Source organism: Mizuhopecten yessoensis, unplaced genomic scaffold (genome assembly GCF_002113885.1).
Source record: "Mizuhopecten yessoensis strain PY_sf001 unplaced genomic scaffold, ASM211388v2 scaffold8361, whole genome shotgun sequence".
Classification (NCBI taxonomy): Eukaryota; Metazoa; Mollusca; class Bivalvia; order Pectinida; family Pectinidae; genus Mizuhopecten; species Mizuhopecten yessoensis.
The window spans coordinates 1,239,343-1,257,324 of NW_018407509.1; the positions used below are offsets into that span (position 1 = coordinate 1,239,343).

Consider the following 17,982-nt stretch of genomic DNA (forward strand, 5'->3'; position numbering starts at 1 on the left):
CCCTTGGTATATAGTTTACAGGTTTCCATTGTAGACAGGTGGTCACTTTAAACAGATGGTCAACTATTACCAGTGCCTATACCAACATTGTGCTACATTTTTCTCCCTACAGTAAGGACCTTGCCTACCTGCTGCCCAAGACGATGAACAAGTTGTCCGACTTCCAGCCACAGCAGTGGGTCAACAGAATCCACCACGAGATGAACGCTGCCAATCGCCTTGGACCTGTTAATTGCAAGGCTAAATTCGTTTGTAAGTACTCTATCCTAATTTTACATATACCTCTGCTGTCTTGCTTTTCATCAGGGGTTATATATTTGTTTAATTAAAATTTGCACAAATTAATTACTCAAAACATGATTCAATCAACCATTTTTCAAATTGAAAAAAATCTCCAGGGTTTAAAAAAAAAATGATATTTTTATTCTTCATGGGTAGTTTTGCTATTGTTTTATTATTCATGGTTAGTTTTGCACAATAGCACATGAAATATGGAAATGCAAAAATATTGTTTTTAAATAATTTAAGGTTACATTTAATTTACATTTCTTTTAGCAAAAGATTATTAAACTTATAAATCTTTGAAAAATGGGCCATGTGTGCTCAAAGTTTGATTCAATATTTAATTGTGTTCCATTGATATATTTCAGCTATTCTTTCGAGGTGGCCCCTGTTTGGATCTATATTCTTCATGGTCAAGGTGAGCAAAATTAAGACAATTACTAGCTGTCATTGTGGATTCTAGGTAATGTTAATCTAGGTAAGCGAGGCGTCTCTCCTTTGTAATCTTCAAAGGACAGGTATCAGCCTAGCAATTGGTCAGTTTCTTTTTACCTGAGATCAATCAAACAGCTAACTTCGTGCCTTCAAGTTTGCTATGACATATTCCAGGGGTGTAGAGAGCGAAAGTGAGCGTAACCCCTGGTTATCGAGGATGGGTAAGCTTGGTCTAGGTAAATTTCATGGAGTTAAATTTGGTCTAAGTAAGCAAAGTCTATATAAGTGCAGTGCAAATAAGTCTTTAATTTTCATTATTGCTTCTATAAAACAAATATCTTGATACCTTAACCCTGGAAAAAAAATTAAAAAAATTATCCCTATTATATAACAGAGGGCACATATTTGCATTTTCCATTAGACATCTTGGTTAGACTTTGCATATAAGACTTAGCATTACGAGTCCAGTAGTGATCCACATTTCCCTGATTTTATCCTCTCATTTTCCCCAACATAACATATCTGTTCGGTAGGGGAACTTCTCCTGAAAAAAAAGTCCCTCCATGTAGGTTTTTCTTTGGTAAAGATTGAAATTTTCATGCTTTAAAGTGTGATCCCTGACCTGCCTTGATATGTTTTCCACATATTTACAGAACGCCCCCACACAGCCAGTCATCCGCGGAGACACGATTTTGGCTGTCAACAAAAACGGTATCCACTTCCTCAGTGAAGCCACACATGTAAGTATCAAATTCTTTGGCAGGGGGGGATTTTTTTGTAAATCAGTGTTTGTTTTGCACAATTGGATGCTGTTGTAGGCTCACTATATGGTGAGCGAAGTTATGAAATATGAAAACAAAACAAAAACCTTTTTGTTCCTTCCAGTGTATAATAAAAAAGATGAAGGGAAATTTGTATAAAAATAACACATGAATCAGCATGTAATCATTGACTTCTTATGGATATAACAATATACAGAAAAATAATCCTGGTTTATGAGTCTACACAATATTTGACCTTTGACAAACCACTCAACATAAAACATTACCTACTATACCCTAACTCCGACACCCCGCAACCATCACTTGAAAGACAAACATGTGACATAGGACACCTACCCAATTAAATATTTCTGTTAACACATGACCTCCATCATGACATTTAACTCATGATATGCCCATCTTACATATTACTTCTGAAACATGAACCCTTCCTTTTGCCGTTAAATATGACCTCTGACACATCACAGAATCCCGTCCCTTTTGAACACCAACAATGACCACCTCCTTCTCAATGAAAAATGACCTATATCACATGAACTTTACCATTAAATTCGACCTCTGATCACATGACCCATCATAGACTTTCCCCGACAAATACACAAATATCAACGATGACCTCTGACTCATGACTCCCCTTCCCCATTAAATATGACCTTGACTTCTATTACATGACCTTCATCATTAAATATGACCTCTGATACATCATAGACCCCCCCCCCGACAGATACACAAATATCGACAATGACCTTTGACTCATGACCCCTTCCATTTTGTTCATGACTTGATGGATTCTGTTTCCTAGGAAACCATTATCCAGTACCAGTTTAGTGAAGTGATGTCCACACGGCGCTACAGGAGTGACAGCAACCAGAACTACCTTGATATGAAACTCGGCAATCTCATGGTGCAGAAAATAGTTCGCATCGAAACGGACCAGGTAAATAGTCTGGACGATTCTACTGTAGATGATGTAAATAAAGTCGAAATTTTGTGGTAAAGTGAATATTTGCTTTTTATTTTTAAAGACTTCATCAAATTTTGACTTGCAATAGATTGATTCGAACTTTTTTCAATTCAATTCTTTGAAAAATTCGAGATTTAAAAAAATATTCCATCCAATGTAGAATTAGCCCTCTTGTTCAAACGTGAACATAAAATTGACCAAAATTGTCTGTTTAACTATGACTCAATATTTAAATGTATTTTTTTTTTTTTTTTTTTTTTTTTACACAGGGATCTGATATCTCAAGTCTTATTGGACAATATATGCAAGTAATCAATCGCCATCGGAAACGACCGGCTGACAGAAATAGCATAGCACACAGGATGTAAATAACATGAGGTGGAGAGTTCCACACCAGACTTCCGTATTGTGACATTAATTTTTTGTGAGACTTGACTTCACGAAAGAAATGGAAATGGCTGAATACGTAATATTACTGAGTCCTAAAGTGTGTGAAACTCATGCTGGCATAGGTTGTGTTACGGATGCTGTCTGTGTATGATTGATTAACTTGGAATTTGTGTTTCTGGAGGTTCGTGAAAGCAAGGTCAAGGATCTTTGTAATCTGTGTTAATATTTCTGACGGTATGTGTTGACACAGCGTTACCATTGAAAGTCGAGATTTCAGGCCGTAACTCCAGTCGTAAAACAGGACTTGCGGCGGCAAGGTGACGATTTCAGGCCATAAACCCAAGGATGACCTTCTTAAACTGCCAAAGGAATATATTTATGTTTATTAAAGAGTTGCATACAACTTGACCAAAATATATTGTATATTTCAAAATATAATCTAGAGTTTTATTGGGATATCGTAGGGAAACAGATAAGAAGTAGGCATTATCATGGCTGTGTATCGATGCAAACAAAACAGTCAAATGCTAATGTAATAATTAACAGATATCAAATAAACAAATCCTTCTCGCCAAATCCTTAAGAAGTGGCGCCATGTATATTATACAGATATATTAACAATTTTTAAAGCGATATGTACAATATGAATCTAAATAAGTTCAGCAGAACAAATCTGGCTCGGGGGAAATTGTGCGTTTTTTTATAATCGTGAGAAGAGCTGTTCGTATATACTGTACGTGTGATAACGATTTAGAGTTAATGAGTCATTTCATCTGTATATAGAACTCAAAAAACTCTCTACATCTATAAAGACAATATTTACTCCATATTGAATCCTTTATAATCAGATTATGCATATAATGCTTATGAAAATATAATTCTATAATATTATATAATATAAATGTATTGTGTTTATGAGAGAGGCACAGATATTGTGATATATATATATATATAACATTCCGTTATTATTTGTTGCTATGGTTACAGAATTGTTGGGTATTTTTCCCCTTATACAGGAAATATTTACCCTGTAACCTTGTACAGAATTCTACGTAGACACCTATCATTGTTAAAGATTTCATATATTTTTTCCCCCATTCGCACCACACACAGAGACAAAATATAAGTATGTTCTTTTTAGATGAAAAAGTAGAGATTTTTGCAATAGAAACAACTGGTTACCTTAGTAACCATTTTTTCCCCATTGCAATCCTTTATGATCAGAAATAGAATTGAAACAGATCAATACTTGTTGCTACTAAGATGAAAATTTCAAGAAAAGGATGTCATCCAGTTGTTTCATTTCTGAGGGAAATAATGGCGAATTTTTCAACTGATGAAGCTGAAATATTCATTTTGTGGAAAGGGAATAATCACCCTTTTTAACATAATAAAAACCCAGGTGTTTTGACAAATCAAAAGATTGTAATATTCAGCTCATTAAATGAAATACTACCAGAATGAATGTTTTAAGGTGTCTGTAAAATCTCCATGACGTTTGAACATTGTAAATGTTACAGGTTATATATATATGTGATTGAATGGCTAACACTTTACATAATGTCTGTCACTGGTAAGGGGAGGTAATTTGGTAATCTCCCTTTATCGGTTTGTTTAATATTCATCATAATTCCCCACAAAAAATCTATATTTACCTTTGTAATAGTTTTTGAGAAAAATATTAATAAAAGTACTTTTCTTCTGTATGAAAATCATAGTGACAATGGATTTTTTTATTTACAACCTTAATTTTTTTTTTTTTTATTATACATTGTATTTTAATACATCTGTCGGAATCAAATGGAGGTACATGCAGATTGAATAAAGACAGGGTCATTTCAGACAGAATGTACAATTAAAGCTGACATCCTGTTTCAGGATCGTATTTCTCTTTTGAGAAAGTTGTTTTTCTAGTTATTAAAGTCCTATAAACACATGTTTTTTGCAAGATTCAAATTTTCATGTTCATCTATGTGAGGAGAGTTTGATCATGGTTTTGAATATCTCCGAATTATTTATTCAGACTCAATTAAAATGAGGAATAGCTACATCAGTTGTCTTTCATGTTACAAAGTGAGGTCCTCACAAACAGATCATTGTTAGTTTCGATAGATTTCTGTCAGGAAACATTTTACAATGTTTGATGAGCTGACTTTGGATAAAAATATATATATATCGTCTGTCAGGACAGTATATATTGCGAACACACGTTGCACAAATATATTTTACATTGAAAATTATAATGAATGAATTAAGTGTATTTATTCACATAAATATTATAATAATTAGTACGATATCAAGCATATTTATCCCTTCATATTTGTGTTTATGTACCGAAATGTATGCAGTATGTAATCAGGCCGAATCTGTTTTACGCTTGTTCTGTGTAAAAAAATATCAACATTTGTTTAGACCTTCATCTTTTTACCTGCTGACAAAGCTAATTAGCTGATATAACGTGATGTGGTGTGAGACCCTTATTTGTTGCAAGGTGATCAGTTGCTATGAAAACAATGACCCGTATTTGTTGCAAAATGAGCTGTTGCTATGGAAACATTACCTTTAGTTGTTGCTATGGAAACAGTGATCCTTATTTGTTGCTAGGTGATCTGTTGCTATGGAAACAGTGACCATTAGTCTATGGAAGCATTTTTGGAATTTCAAGGATAATTGTGAAAATAGAAAATCATTTTCATGGATGTGTTGATTCATTTTTAATGGCGTTCAGGGGTACATTTAACTACAGCTTGTGAGAGATCTGGAAATGAAATGTATGGATGAATAAATATTAAGGTAAATGCCAGAACAAAAATGAATATTACCAGGTACCTCTGGTAGTTGTTTATGTAACCTGAAATGGTTTTTTTGTTTTTTTTTGCAATATATGTTAATGTTTTTTGAATCTCACGGACAAAATTTAAATTAAGCTGCCAAATAAACTCGTGTACAATGAGTGTTGTTTGTAAAAATTTGAAACACAGAAATTGATTTGCCAGTTATGGTTGGTCACCCTTTGGAATATAAATGAATATTCAACTCCAATGTATATGCACAGTTAATGAATATTCAGTGAGGTTGCTTATTTTTTTATCCACTGAAGGAACGAATTAAACAAAATGAGCTATACAAACAAAATAAATTATTATTTTAAATTATTTTTGGCCTCCAATAACCCAGGGATGTTTAGACATCCCTGAATAACCCAAAGGCTGAAATAAAATTAAATTAAAAAAAAGAACAGGTTAAACCAAATCATGTTAAAAAATAACAATATCGGAGAAATGATTGTCCGACACTTAAGAGACCAGTACATTATTTATATATTTAAAATTTCTCACATTTCTTTTCATAAAGAAATATTAGTGCTAATGTTATACAGACAATTTTTTTTCCTAATAGAGGGGGGGGACAATTCAATTTATATTTGTAAGGAGTTTGACAAATATGGAACGTTTATATTTCATATAAATAAACCTCTTTATCATAGTCATGTATTCATCAGGTAAAATATGCATGAAATGTCAGATATTAGATATGCTTATTATGATTAATACGGTATACAGATCAAAATCAAAATAATTATGAGTTATGTTTTAGTAATATAGCAATTCCATACTGTGTTGGTTTACATACATAAACATATGTTTTCTTCCATAAATCAAAGATTTGTACAGTTTTCGTGTCAAACTGCAACTATTCATACACATTTTTTCTTTATTATTTTTTGAACTTTTCAATGCTTCCAAATAAAAACTATAGTAGCCAGAATTAGACTAAACAATTAAATAGAAATCATACTTAGGAGTTTGTATTCAAGAATAATTCGATATGTTTGATGAAATTATATTTCATGTCTCAAATGTTTCTAGTCCGAAACTCCATGGAAATTGTCTGTTTTTTTTTGGTTTTTTTGTGTTATTCCAAGACAAAAAAATAGTTAGCTCCAAGGCATGTGTGATATTTATTTCAAACTAAACAGATACCAGATTTTTTTGAAAAAATATTTTTTTCAAAATTTTAGTAATTAGCACATTATTATACATTTCAGCCATACAATTCTTACAGGTTCACTTCTACTTCTTACTAGTGGTGATCAAGCTTAACAGCTGAAGTTCACACCAGGAAAGATAACTCATGTCATCAGGAAAGATGACTCATGTTATCAAGCTTTACAGCTGAAGTTCACATCAGGAAAGATAACTAATGTTATCAAGCTTTACAGCTGTAGTTCACACCAGGAAAGATAACTCATGTCATCAAGCTTTACAGCTGTAGTTCGCACCAGGAAAGATAACTCATGTTATCAAGCTTTACAGCTGTAGTTTGCACCAGGAAAGATAACTCATGTTATCAAGCTTTACAGCTGTAGTTTGCACCAGGAAAGATAACTCATGTTATCAAGCTTTACAGCTGAAGTTCACACCAGGAAAGATAACTCATGTTATCAAGCTTTACAGCTGAAGTTCACACCAGGAAAGATAACTCATGTTATCAAGCTTTTCAGATGCAGTTTATGCCAGGAAAGATAAGTAATTTTTTGGGATGTTAGTGATTTTGAGAATCCTGGAATCGTCATCTGAAAATAAATGAATGATTTAAGGGTGTAGGCTATCTTGATGTGGTTCTTATCTCCTTTCAAAAAGATTTTTGATTCAGAAAAGAAAATCCATCTTTTTTATAAATGGTACTTTAGACTTTCAATTTAATTAATTTATCAATGAAATGTTTGAATGGCATGTTAAATTACACAAGTTATTGTAAGCATTGATCACAATCAAATATTTCTAACTTGCTCTAATGATGACAAATAAAAAGCTGTTTCAAGTGAGATAACTCTGTTTCAAGGGAGATAACTCTAACACCAATCTACCATTTAATATTTGAGGTATAATATTCCTTTTTAAAACTTGTACATTCATGTCTATGTGAAACAATTGAATAATATATTCATACTCTTATAACAAAACATATCTTTTCCGAAGAGGTCACCGATGTGGTATTTATTTTCCATAGTACAACTTCTTCTTAGAAACACAAGATACTTTCATTCAAAAGTGGCATGAAAAATCGTCAATGGTTGGAAAAGCAAGTGAGAAATGTTCATGAAATTTTCTTCGTGAAATTAAATCATGAAACTCGTATCTCTGGTGTAGGAGCTGAAATATTTCAACATGAAAATTTGTGAAGGGTGACGAATATAAACTGGGTGTTTATGAAAAATTATATATGTGCAATCATAATACCGTGTCTGATGTAAATTATTCGTAAAATACAGTGGGATATGTATGCTACATCTAGTATGTCAATTAACCTTCTATATTTTTATATTTTCATGAGCAATAAACATTTTAAGTAATCAAATTCCGTTTTCATTTTTTTTTTTTTTTACTGTGTACACAATTTGACAAATGGTTTTTGTGTATTTATTTGGTGAGGTTTAATATCCTTGCAACAGGTAAGGTCATACGAAGGATGTGAAAAGGTATTTAGTCACCTGCCTCATCACGTGGGTTTTCTGCGGGTACTCCGGTTTCCTCCCACATGTTAACATCTGGGCCAACAAGAGTTAATATAAGTTGAAATAACTTGTTTTATAATTGTTGTTAAATAAATAAAGTTTATATATAAGAAGACGGGTGGAGGAGAAGAAATAGCAAAGTGATACTAGAAAAACAATAAACAGCTAGTATATATTGCAAGAGGGACAGCTGATCAATTTGGTTTTTTTTTAATGTCCCTGAAGCAGTGAAAAGACACAGAAGAAACCCCAAAATCTCTACAGGGTGCCAAACCCAGCTGATCCAGACATCCGGGCCAATATTCATGAAACCATTCTCGCGTTCTGTGCTCAAGCCAATTTCTTGTTCCAGTGATCAATCAATAAAAAAAATACATTTTCTCAATGATTTTGCGGGTGAAATAAAGAGACTAAAAGCCGAATACCGTTTTCAATATTTACACTTGCAAATTTGGCTGTGTCACAGAATTTAACCGAGTTGCACAAAAGTTGGTTTGAGCACATAATCCATGCTTGACCATGAGAACGGTTTCATGAATACGGGCCCTGATTGTTTTCTTGGAAAGTACAGTTTTATGACTTAAAAAAAGATAGGGTCCTTGCAAAAGACTTCACTTGGTTTCATCCGACAGGAGGCCCAAAGGGACATGCACTCGCATGATTTTTTTTCCAACATATTTTATACCTATGACCTTGAGACGGGGTCAAGGTCACTTATTTGAACAAACTTGATCATTCTGAGACAGGAGGACAGTTTTATTGATCCTGGGAAGGCTAGACCAGTTATTGTAAATTACAGCCGATCGTTGATGACATTGTAACCGGTATTTGGCGGCAGACATTTTGAAAAAATAATTCAAAAAGTAATATCTATTAACATCAAACTACAATTGCAAAGATTTTAATGATATCTGATACATCGAAATGACACTAGGTCTCATAGTACGGAAGAACACTATTCAAAAAATTTAACCCATTTTACCTCTTGAACTGTAAATTTGGACAAGCCATATAATTAAGAAATAATCAAGGTATGTGCGCACATTATGGTGGATTATATAACGAGGGTGAAATGATGTTGCAAAAACAATCAACGAAAGCCGTTTTCGGCCCGAGTTGTTTATTTTTCCAACATTTTCAAATTCCGAATTCCACCATAATGTACACATATACGTTGATTGTATCTATGCTACCAAATAAAATGTAACGAATGTCTACTTCGTGTCTACTCCAGTGTTCAAACGCGTGATAAGTAAGGTGACCTAGATAATCTGATCACTTGATTTGCGTGCACTAACATCCGTCTTGTGGTGTCTATATGTCTTCATTTCAAAGCAAGCTACGTGTTTTATCATTTCTGGTCCTGTTGGCAATTTTCCTACTTTGTCTTTTTAACCTGGATATATTTGGGAAGGATGTTTTTTTTTTTTAATTTCAGTCGTCATTCGGTTGACAGACGATAAACAATAAACATTGACGTAATGCGTCATGCCAGATGTTTATTTCAATCAATCAAATCAATCAGTCTATCAACATCACTCGGCAACGCATGAAATCAGCGTTTGACAGATTTGCAAACACTATTTCATTTCACCTTCGCGATAATTAGTTCAGCGGAACATTCTGACCATGAGATTGAAGGGTTTTCAGTAGATCTAGAGGTAAATTAGATTTCTGTGTTCTTCCGCTAGCAAATCTTCAAAAGCATAAAAAAAAAATATGCGGGTACCTCGCCTCATTCGACAAATGAAACAAGTCCCGCGACTCACTTGGTGCATTTGCGGGGGGAGGTTTTTGGAAGAGCATATGTCTGTTTGAAAATAATACACGCGCTCGCTCGCGCATGGTCTATCGTCCAATCCATGGTTATTAACCAATGAAAAGTGTAGTAGCATTGCAAACATGGTAGAGTTTGAAATATCTCATAAATAGTCCATTACCCCAGTTACATTTATCTTCTGGAAAATATAAAGACTAAGACTCATAGTTCTTTAGAAGAAGTTGTTTGAAGTTTTCACCGTTTCAATGCTGACCCTTGCGGTCTCTAAAATGAAGCGAACTCATTTGTTTTAACAAGTCTGACAGTCCTTCCAGACAGTAAACTACAGGAAAATATGAATCCATGTCTTATGGTTCTGAAGAAGTGATGTTACGTCACGTCATGTCATCTCATAGTTAAGCTCACTTGCACTTTTTGTCAGCTGAGCTTAAACACACAGAGAAACGGCTGTTTATCTAAAAGTAAATTACAGATTCCAAATGATTACAAAAAAGCAGAACTCAGAAAAGTAATAATATAGTACACGAAACTTTACACGACACAACCTTTAATCTGTTTTAATCAACCCAAATTCAAATTCTGTAATATTGTTTATTACACACATGAAAAATAATGCAAACTTACATCTCGACTTAGACGATTATTTTTAGTAGGCTTTTGGCTTTAAATAGCATTTATTTACATTCAAATCATACTTTTGATGAGTAATACTTTGATATAAGATAAATTAAAAAAAATGTCTAGTCGCGCCAGAGAAACCGTTCATCTTTTAGTAAATCTGCTAAATGTTCAGTGTAGGGTTTGTAAAATTCCGTTATTAAGGCTTTCGTTTCTGGTAACATGTCGCCGATCTTTGATACTTTTGACGCTCTTTTATCGGGTTTCTTTTGTTTTTCCGGGACACCTAAAAACAAATAAAATTGGATACGCTTTGTAATCTTATGCAATATGGACAAAATATTATTTATATAAACATCCATGAAGGAAATATAAAATAATAGAATCTGCCGAAAAGACAATAAAGAAAGAGGCAAATACAGCAGAAAAAACTCATTAACAATGATTTTAGAAACTTTTTTACAATGACATTGTTACAATATGCATTTTACATAATTACATACTCCACTGACAACAAAACAATAAAACCTCGTTATACTGCCAACATTTCCCCTCTCGACATATGTTGACATTATAAAGGGGTTAAAGTGGCATTATATTGAATGAGATTTACCAATGTACCAGTATAAAGAAACTAGAGAGAAACAGAAATGAACAATACTGTAACGATTCATGAATAGAGACATGCTCAAAGGTGTCTACCCTCCCTCGTTAGAAGGGAGACTCACTCATTGTGACAAAAATGTACCAGTCTCCCTTGATCGGAACTCTCTCATTCAAGTCCAAACTCATACAAACTCAAAATCTACATCCTGTGATCACATGATCTCCTAGTTACTGCACGGCGTGTGTAATGATCATAACAGGTGTGTCTGAATCAAATGAACATTTTTGGAGTTATTTTGATACATAAAAAAGGAAAGATAAATTGTGCAAAGCACTTTCAGTCGCGTTTCACACACTTTCTCCCCCATTGGAACTGTGGAAGGAGGGAGATCTCCCTCATTGGAGGTTTCAGAGGTTGACACCTATGTATTTTATAAAGTCAGACTATGGTAAGTGAGGCGTTTTATCAAGTTTTTACAGTATAAATAGGAAGGACGGTAACAGAGAAATTATATCGAGGTTTTACTTATAAAGTCAGACTTATCGTATTAGAGGCGTTATATCGAGGTTTTTACTGTATGTAGTAGGAAGGACGGTAACGCTGACGTTATGTAGAGGTTTTATTATAAAGTCAGACTTATGAGGCGTTATATCAAGTTTTTACTGTATAAATAGGAAGGACGGTAACAGAGACATTATATCGAGGTTTTACTTATAAAGTCAGACTTATCGTATTAGAGGCGTTATATCGAGGTTTTTACTGTATGTAGTAGAAAGGACGGTAACGCTGACGTTATGTAGAGGTTTTATTATAAAGTCAGACTTATAAGGCGTTATATCAAGTTTTTACTGTATAAATAGGAAGGACGGTAACAGAGACATTATATCTAGGTTTTTACTGTATGTAGTAGGAAGGACGGTAACGCTGACGTTATATCGAGGTTTTCCTCTCTGAAGTAAGAAAGACGGTAATTAAAGAAAGATATAATATAGAAACAATTACAAAGTCAGAAAATCTGAGTAAGAGAGACGCTGGCGTTATATCGAGGTTTTACTGTTAACTGTAAGACAGGCATTATATCAAGGTTAATTTTCTGTCTATTATAGATATGTGTGAATTATAATTACTACACTTTGTATTTATCAAACACATCATGGGGACATTCATCTTCGAGTGAAATACTTACGCAGATTAAGAAAACGAAATATGCCTTCCATAACCTCGGTATTTTGTTTGGAGTAATCTTCAAGTCGTATTATATGAAATTGTTCCCGGGGATAAAACTTCAGGTATTCCTCAATGAACAGTGCATAAAATCCATTATTAAGACGTGCCTTACTTGTCACATTTCTCTGGGAAAATATAAACAACATATAATTACTACTATTATTACAATGAATAAAACATGGTTCAGTATTCTGTATACTACAGGATTTAAGTACCACAAACAATGAATTTTCGCGAATACATTGTTTTTGAATCGCAAGTGATTCAAACTCCGGCTTTCCTCCACCACCAAAACCTGACACGTTCCTAAATGCCCATAGCTGTTAATAGGAGGTAAAACACAAACTAACAAATTGACAAATTAAACATCATATTTGCAAGGATTTGAATCTTAAATCCGTTTGTATCGCTTTAACGGTCACTCAGGACCATATGAAGATGGTAATCGGAAACCGTCGGCACTCTCCGTAAACGAGGAAATACCGACGATTCCCGAATGATGAAGATATAAATATGTAGCTACATCGGAAAACACCGCCGATTCGACAGAGGAGGGAAGTAAGGAAAGACAAGGTGTCGTCAATATCCCCGTAGCAAAAAACACAGAAGAAGTCCCCCTATTCTACAGATGGACCAATCTTACTCGTCTGGTACAAAAGCATGCAGTGAAATAGACTGACAGCAAGCCAATTTATTCCCTCTAAATCTGCAGGGATTTTTTTTGTTAACATTCGAATAAAAAAAGTACATTTGAATCTATTTAAAAAAAAACCACTAACCTAAATGTATTAAAGTACTTTGCATAACTAAAGTCTTTTCATGATAATATATTCACAATACGTTTTCAGTGATTTGTTTTTCAACGATGACGTAGATATGACGTACTTGGGACGTGCTTTTGATTATGACGTATTAAAAACGAATGTTTGGTAAAGAAATGACGTAGCTATGACGTATTTGGGACAGAACGTTTAATGATGACGTAGCTATGACGTATCTATACTTGCCTCATCAAAAGAATTACGAAACACACAGTATCGAAAATCGTGAAGTCTGGAACAGTTTCTAAATGAGTTGATTTCTTTGGTCACTTCCTGATGGAACAGCTCCGGTGACTTTTTCCCTAGACTTACATATTTGTAGTCCGAATACAGCCTGTAATGATAAAGTCATAAATAGTATGGTTATACGGTATCTTACGAACAACAGGGCAAGCCTCCTTAACATTAAATATTCTAAGGATCCTTGTACCACTGCTATTAACTGTAACGACGCTTTGGATTTTTTTTCTATTTTTAATTTCCGGCATAACTATAGCTTTGATAAATCGTCTCTGAAAAGAAAAAAAAATACCTTGTGTGACTTTTTATGAAAACATAATAAAGATGAAATAAACAAAATATAATCAACAACAGTGTTCTGAATGTTAAGATATTAGCGGTGCTTTACCGAGAATTGAATCCTGGACTGAAATTCAGATTGTTTTATTATCGCTCTAACTGTCTGAATTACTTGGTCAACGGAAGAAGCTTGGCCCGATTGTGCTACAAATATGTCCAAAATGAAATTAAGGGGAGATAACTGTATATAAGATAAAACAGGTCACAGTGGGACAGTGATCCTAAAATAAATATTTTTTATTAATTTAGGATATTTCATTAAATAATATCTTAAAAACGAAGGAGACATTTTAATAAATATGAAAAACTTAAAATACATCTAAAGATATCTTTTATTCAATAAGATATATCTATAATTAATTTTAAGATATTACATTTAAATATATTTAATTATTTTAAAGATATGTCAATTTCGTTTAGAGATATCTCTATTTCGTTCAAACATATCTCTTTTTTTGGGGGCGGGGGGTATTCTCTTTTGGTATTTAAGGTAATAGGATTGTGTCACCCTTTCTCAGTAGAATTTCGATACACTCCAATGACCTTAATGTGAAGTTGGCTTGCCATTGCTTGTGTCGAGTTATCTCCCCTATTTATTTAATCCGACTTTTTAAAAAAATCAATATCGTAATATTTATGAATCTCTTACCTTGACGTAGGGTTTCTTAAGATAATAATGATTTTAAGATTAATTGATTTCTACATCAACACGGGGTATCTCAAAGTTAAAAGTGATCTTAAGATTATCCTGACTTCGACACACTCATAAAGATATAAATGATCTTACCTCTTACCTCGACACGGGGTTCTTTCAGATAGAAATAGTCTTAAAATTACTCTTCATAACAGAGTTCCTTAAGAACAGAATATGGTAAAAAAAAAAATCTGATTTCTTGATAAAAAAATCGTTAAGATTTTATAAGATTGCTTTTACCTCGACACGGGGCTCCTTAAGACGATAATCATCTTACGATTTGGCATGAAGTTATGTAAACTTTTACCTTCATACAGATTTCATTAAGATTAAAAATGGTCATACGATTATTCTGATTTATTAAAAGAAAACAGTCTTAATATTATTTTTAACCTCTTGAGATTGCTCTTACCTGGACACAGGATTCCTTAAGATAATAATCATCTTAAGATTCGGCATGAAGTGATGCAAATAATCAGCATTAGTAACTGCTGGGGGCTCTGTGTCGTTCTCGTTTACGTTGTAATTCCACCACCAGCGGTTGTCCCATAAATTAGAGGGCGTGGCCTCTCCTGAAATTTTCAACAGCAAGTCGTTTGATACTTCAACACAGACAAGAAATTTCGATTTAATGCAATAAGTAAGTATAAGACAGTCAAGAGTAGGACGAAGGAAATGCATTGCACCATAGCGTCGACACTGGAGAAAACGAACCGGAACTGAGGGGACAGAAAACGAACCAGAACTGTTGGGACAGAAAACGAACCGAAACTGAAGGGACATAAAACGTACCGGAACTGAGGGGATATAAAACGTACTGGAACTGAGGGGACATAAAACGTACCGGAACTGAGGGGACATAAAACGTACCGGAACTGAGGGGACTTAAAACAAACCAGAACTGTTGGGACAGAAAACGAACCGAAACTGAGGGGACATAAAACGGATGGACATAAAACGTACTGGAACTGAGGGGACATAAAACGTACCGGAACTGAGGGGACATAAAACGAACCAGAACTGTTGGGACAGAAAACAAACCGAAACTGATGGGACAGAAAACGAACCGGAACTGAGGGGACAGAAAACGAACCGGAACTGATGGGACAGAAAAAGTACCGGTACTGATGGGACATAAAACGTACCGGAACTGATGGGACAGAAAACGAACCGGAACTGATTGGACATAAAACAAACTGGAACTGATTGGGTGGCAAACTTTTCGATTTATCGCCTTGTCGGCTTTAGGTCGAGGGAACGAGGTCACGAAATTGTTATTCGGCCCTAACCTATGGAAGCGTATACGGGTCACCTTTTGACATGTTTTTAGATGGAAGTCATATTATTTTCAACACCGAAAAACTCAACAAGTCGCAAAGTACGAAATTCCATAGTAAGAAACAATTTGGCAAGTGGTGTTGTAAATAATATGGAGCCTGATAAGACAGCTCCTGCGAATTCTACAATTTTGTATTGATTAATGTATTTTTTAATGTATATGTTTCTTGTATTGATTGAATTAACTGATATATCTATGTGCTGTTAAGCGCTTTAGAGTGGCTTATTCTAGCTAGATAGTACGCTATATCGAATGCTGTTTATTTAGTTATTAACATATATTAACATGGATTGCGAGCCTGCATAATCTAAAAACCTGTCTATTTCGGCACGTTCCCAAAATGATTTATATTGTGTTCGGTTTAGACAGGTGTCACTATGTCTTAAATGTCGTTCCATACCTGTAATGATTTCAGCGCTGCGCTTAACTTTCGCTTGTTTCTTAGAGATAAGAAACTTTTGTATTTTCTTCGCAGCGGGATTGAAATATTCTATGTAATTTTTCCAAGTCCATGGTCGATTATCTGGAAAAGAGAAAAAGAAATTATAGCCTAATTATAATGTTTTTGGGGTTTTTTTCATGGAGAAAAAAAGGTGAATATTATAAGATACTGTTTGGTTTTTTTACTGGTATTATTAGTTATTAAGTGTTTTACTTGCTGAGGGCTTCAGCTATTCTTTTCAGATGCCCATTGGATAATGACGTCACAATCAACCGACGTGCTATTTTTCCGTTCGCCAACGAAGCAACGCTCTCCAAGAACGATCGCATATGCATGAAGAAACCAAATACGTACAAATATTGAACTTCTTTCAGGAGGGACATTTCAAAAGTTAGTGTAAACTTCTCACATGCTTAATATTGACTCCTCTGAATTGGAAAACGTATTTGCTTTCGGCGTACAACTGACGTTTGCTTACAAAACGGTCGCCAACGTTTTCGCTGCCAAACGTAGCTCTGCTGAGAGGACGAGGAATTTATAACGTCAACGCAAGACGTGAAAAAATGGATATTAGGAAAATACTATAATACATTAATCAGTCAATATGGAGGATACACTATACTTCAGAAAATACTCAGTCAATGACGTAACAATTACACTCATATTTAATATATAGAACTTATAGGACTAAAGCAAGTCTATCATTTTGTGTGCGCACGCGCGCGACCGCGAACGGACTGTAGAATGCGGACAGTGGGACCGTGTCTAAGCGACAGAGCGGGCTGAAGAATGCGTGCACGGTCTGAACTGAAGCAAGGTAAGTCATTAAGCTTTTGTTTGATAACAATGTAAATATTTATATTCAGGTTTTCCCCATGCATTTAGGTTTACTCGTCATATACATAACACGCGTTATACAATTATGTGAGCTTTGTCATGCGTGTCGGGTGCACGTGCATTTCGAACCCCGCTCTATCGGTGTTTGCGTTTTGGCTAGGATATATATATGTAGGGGCAGTAACTAAAGTTAGTTTAGAAGTTCTACATACTTTTTGAAAAAAAACAACAACATTTTACCACTTATACAACGCAATAATAATACCTCCTCAATACCCGATAGGGAATGTCACATGATCTATGTCCCAAGCCAGTTCCCCACATAAAGAAAGAAAGATAATTTTGACTTCGAGATCGGATTTTTAGGTCACCTGAGCTTTGCTCAAGTGACCTATTCTAATCGCTTTTCGTCCGTCGTCGACCGTCGTCCGTCGTGCGTCGTGCGTCGTGCGTAAACTTTTACATTTTCAACTTCTTCTCAAGAACCAGTGGATGGATTTTTTTTCAAACTTGGTCAGAATCATCCTTGGTAGATGAGGCTTCAAAATTGTAAAATTGGGATTCCTACCCCAACCCCTGGGGCCAGGGCGGGGCCCCAAAGGGAAAATTATCCAATATTTCAAAAATCTTCTTCTTCAGACTCAGAGGTACTACACTCATTTTCTCT

At 34.5% G+C, this 17,982-nt stretch overlaps 2 protein-coding genes across 6 annotated transcripts in view; one reads left to right on the forward strand and one right to left on the reverse strand.

Annotated features, from left to right (window-relative positions):
• The window catches only part of LOC110455672 (unconventional myosin-XV-like), a 125,171-nt gene extending 116,957 nt beyond the window's left edge, over nt 1-8,214 (forward strand). For all 5 annotated transcript variants that reach the window (XM_021505938.1, XM_021505934.1, XM_021505937.1 and 2 more), the window contains exons 55-59: nt 113-252; nt 651-700; nt 1,371-1,457; nt 2,302-2,436; nt 2,733-8,214. In XM_021505938.1, the coding sequence (XP_021361613.1) occupies nt 113-252; nt 651-700; nt 1,371-1,457; nt 2,302-2,436; nt 2,733-2,831 (511 nt within the window). In that variant the 3' untranslated portion in view covers nt 2,832-8,214. The remainder of the gene's footprint in view (nt 1-112; nt 253-650; nt 701-1,370; nt 1,458-2,301; nt 2,437-2,732) is intronic.
• Nucleotides 8,215-10,764: 2,550 nt separating this feature from the next.
• Nucleotides 10,765-17,982, reverse strand: part of LOC110455710 (carbohydrate sulfotransferase 15-like) — a 21,906-nt gene continuing 14,688 nt past the window's right edge. The window contains exons 4-8 of the mRNA XM_021506020.1: nt 16,437-16,559; nt 15,110-15,269; nt 13,611-13,758; nt 12,563-12,728; nt 10,765-11,055 (exon numbers count right to left, since the gene is read on the reverse strand). Of these exons, the coding sequence (XP_021361695.1) occupies nt 10,892-11,055; nt 12,563-12,728; nt 13,611-13,758; nt 15,110-15,269; nt 16,437-16,559 (761 nt within the window). The 3' untranslated portion in view covers nt 10,765-10,891. The remainder of the gene's footprint in view (nt 11,056-12,562; nt 12,729-13,610; nt 13,759-15,109; nt 15,270-16,436; nt 16,560-17,982) is intronic.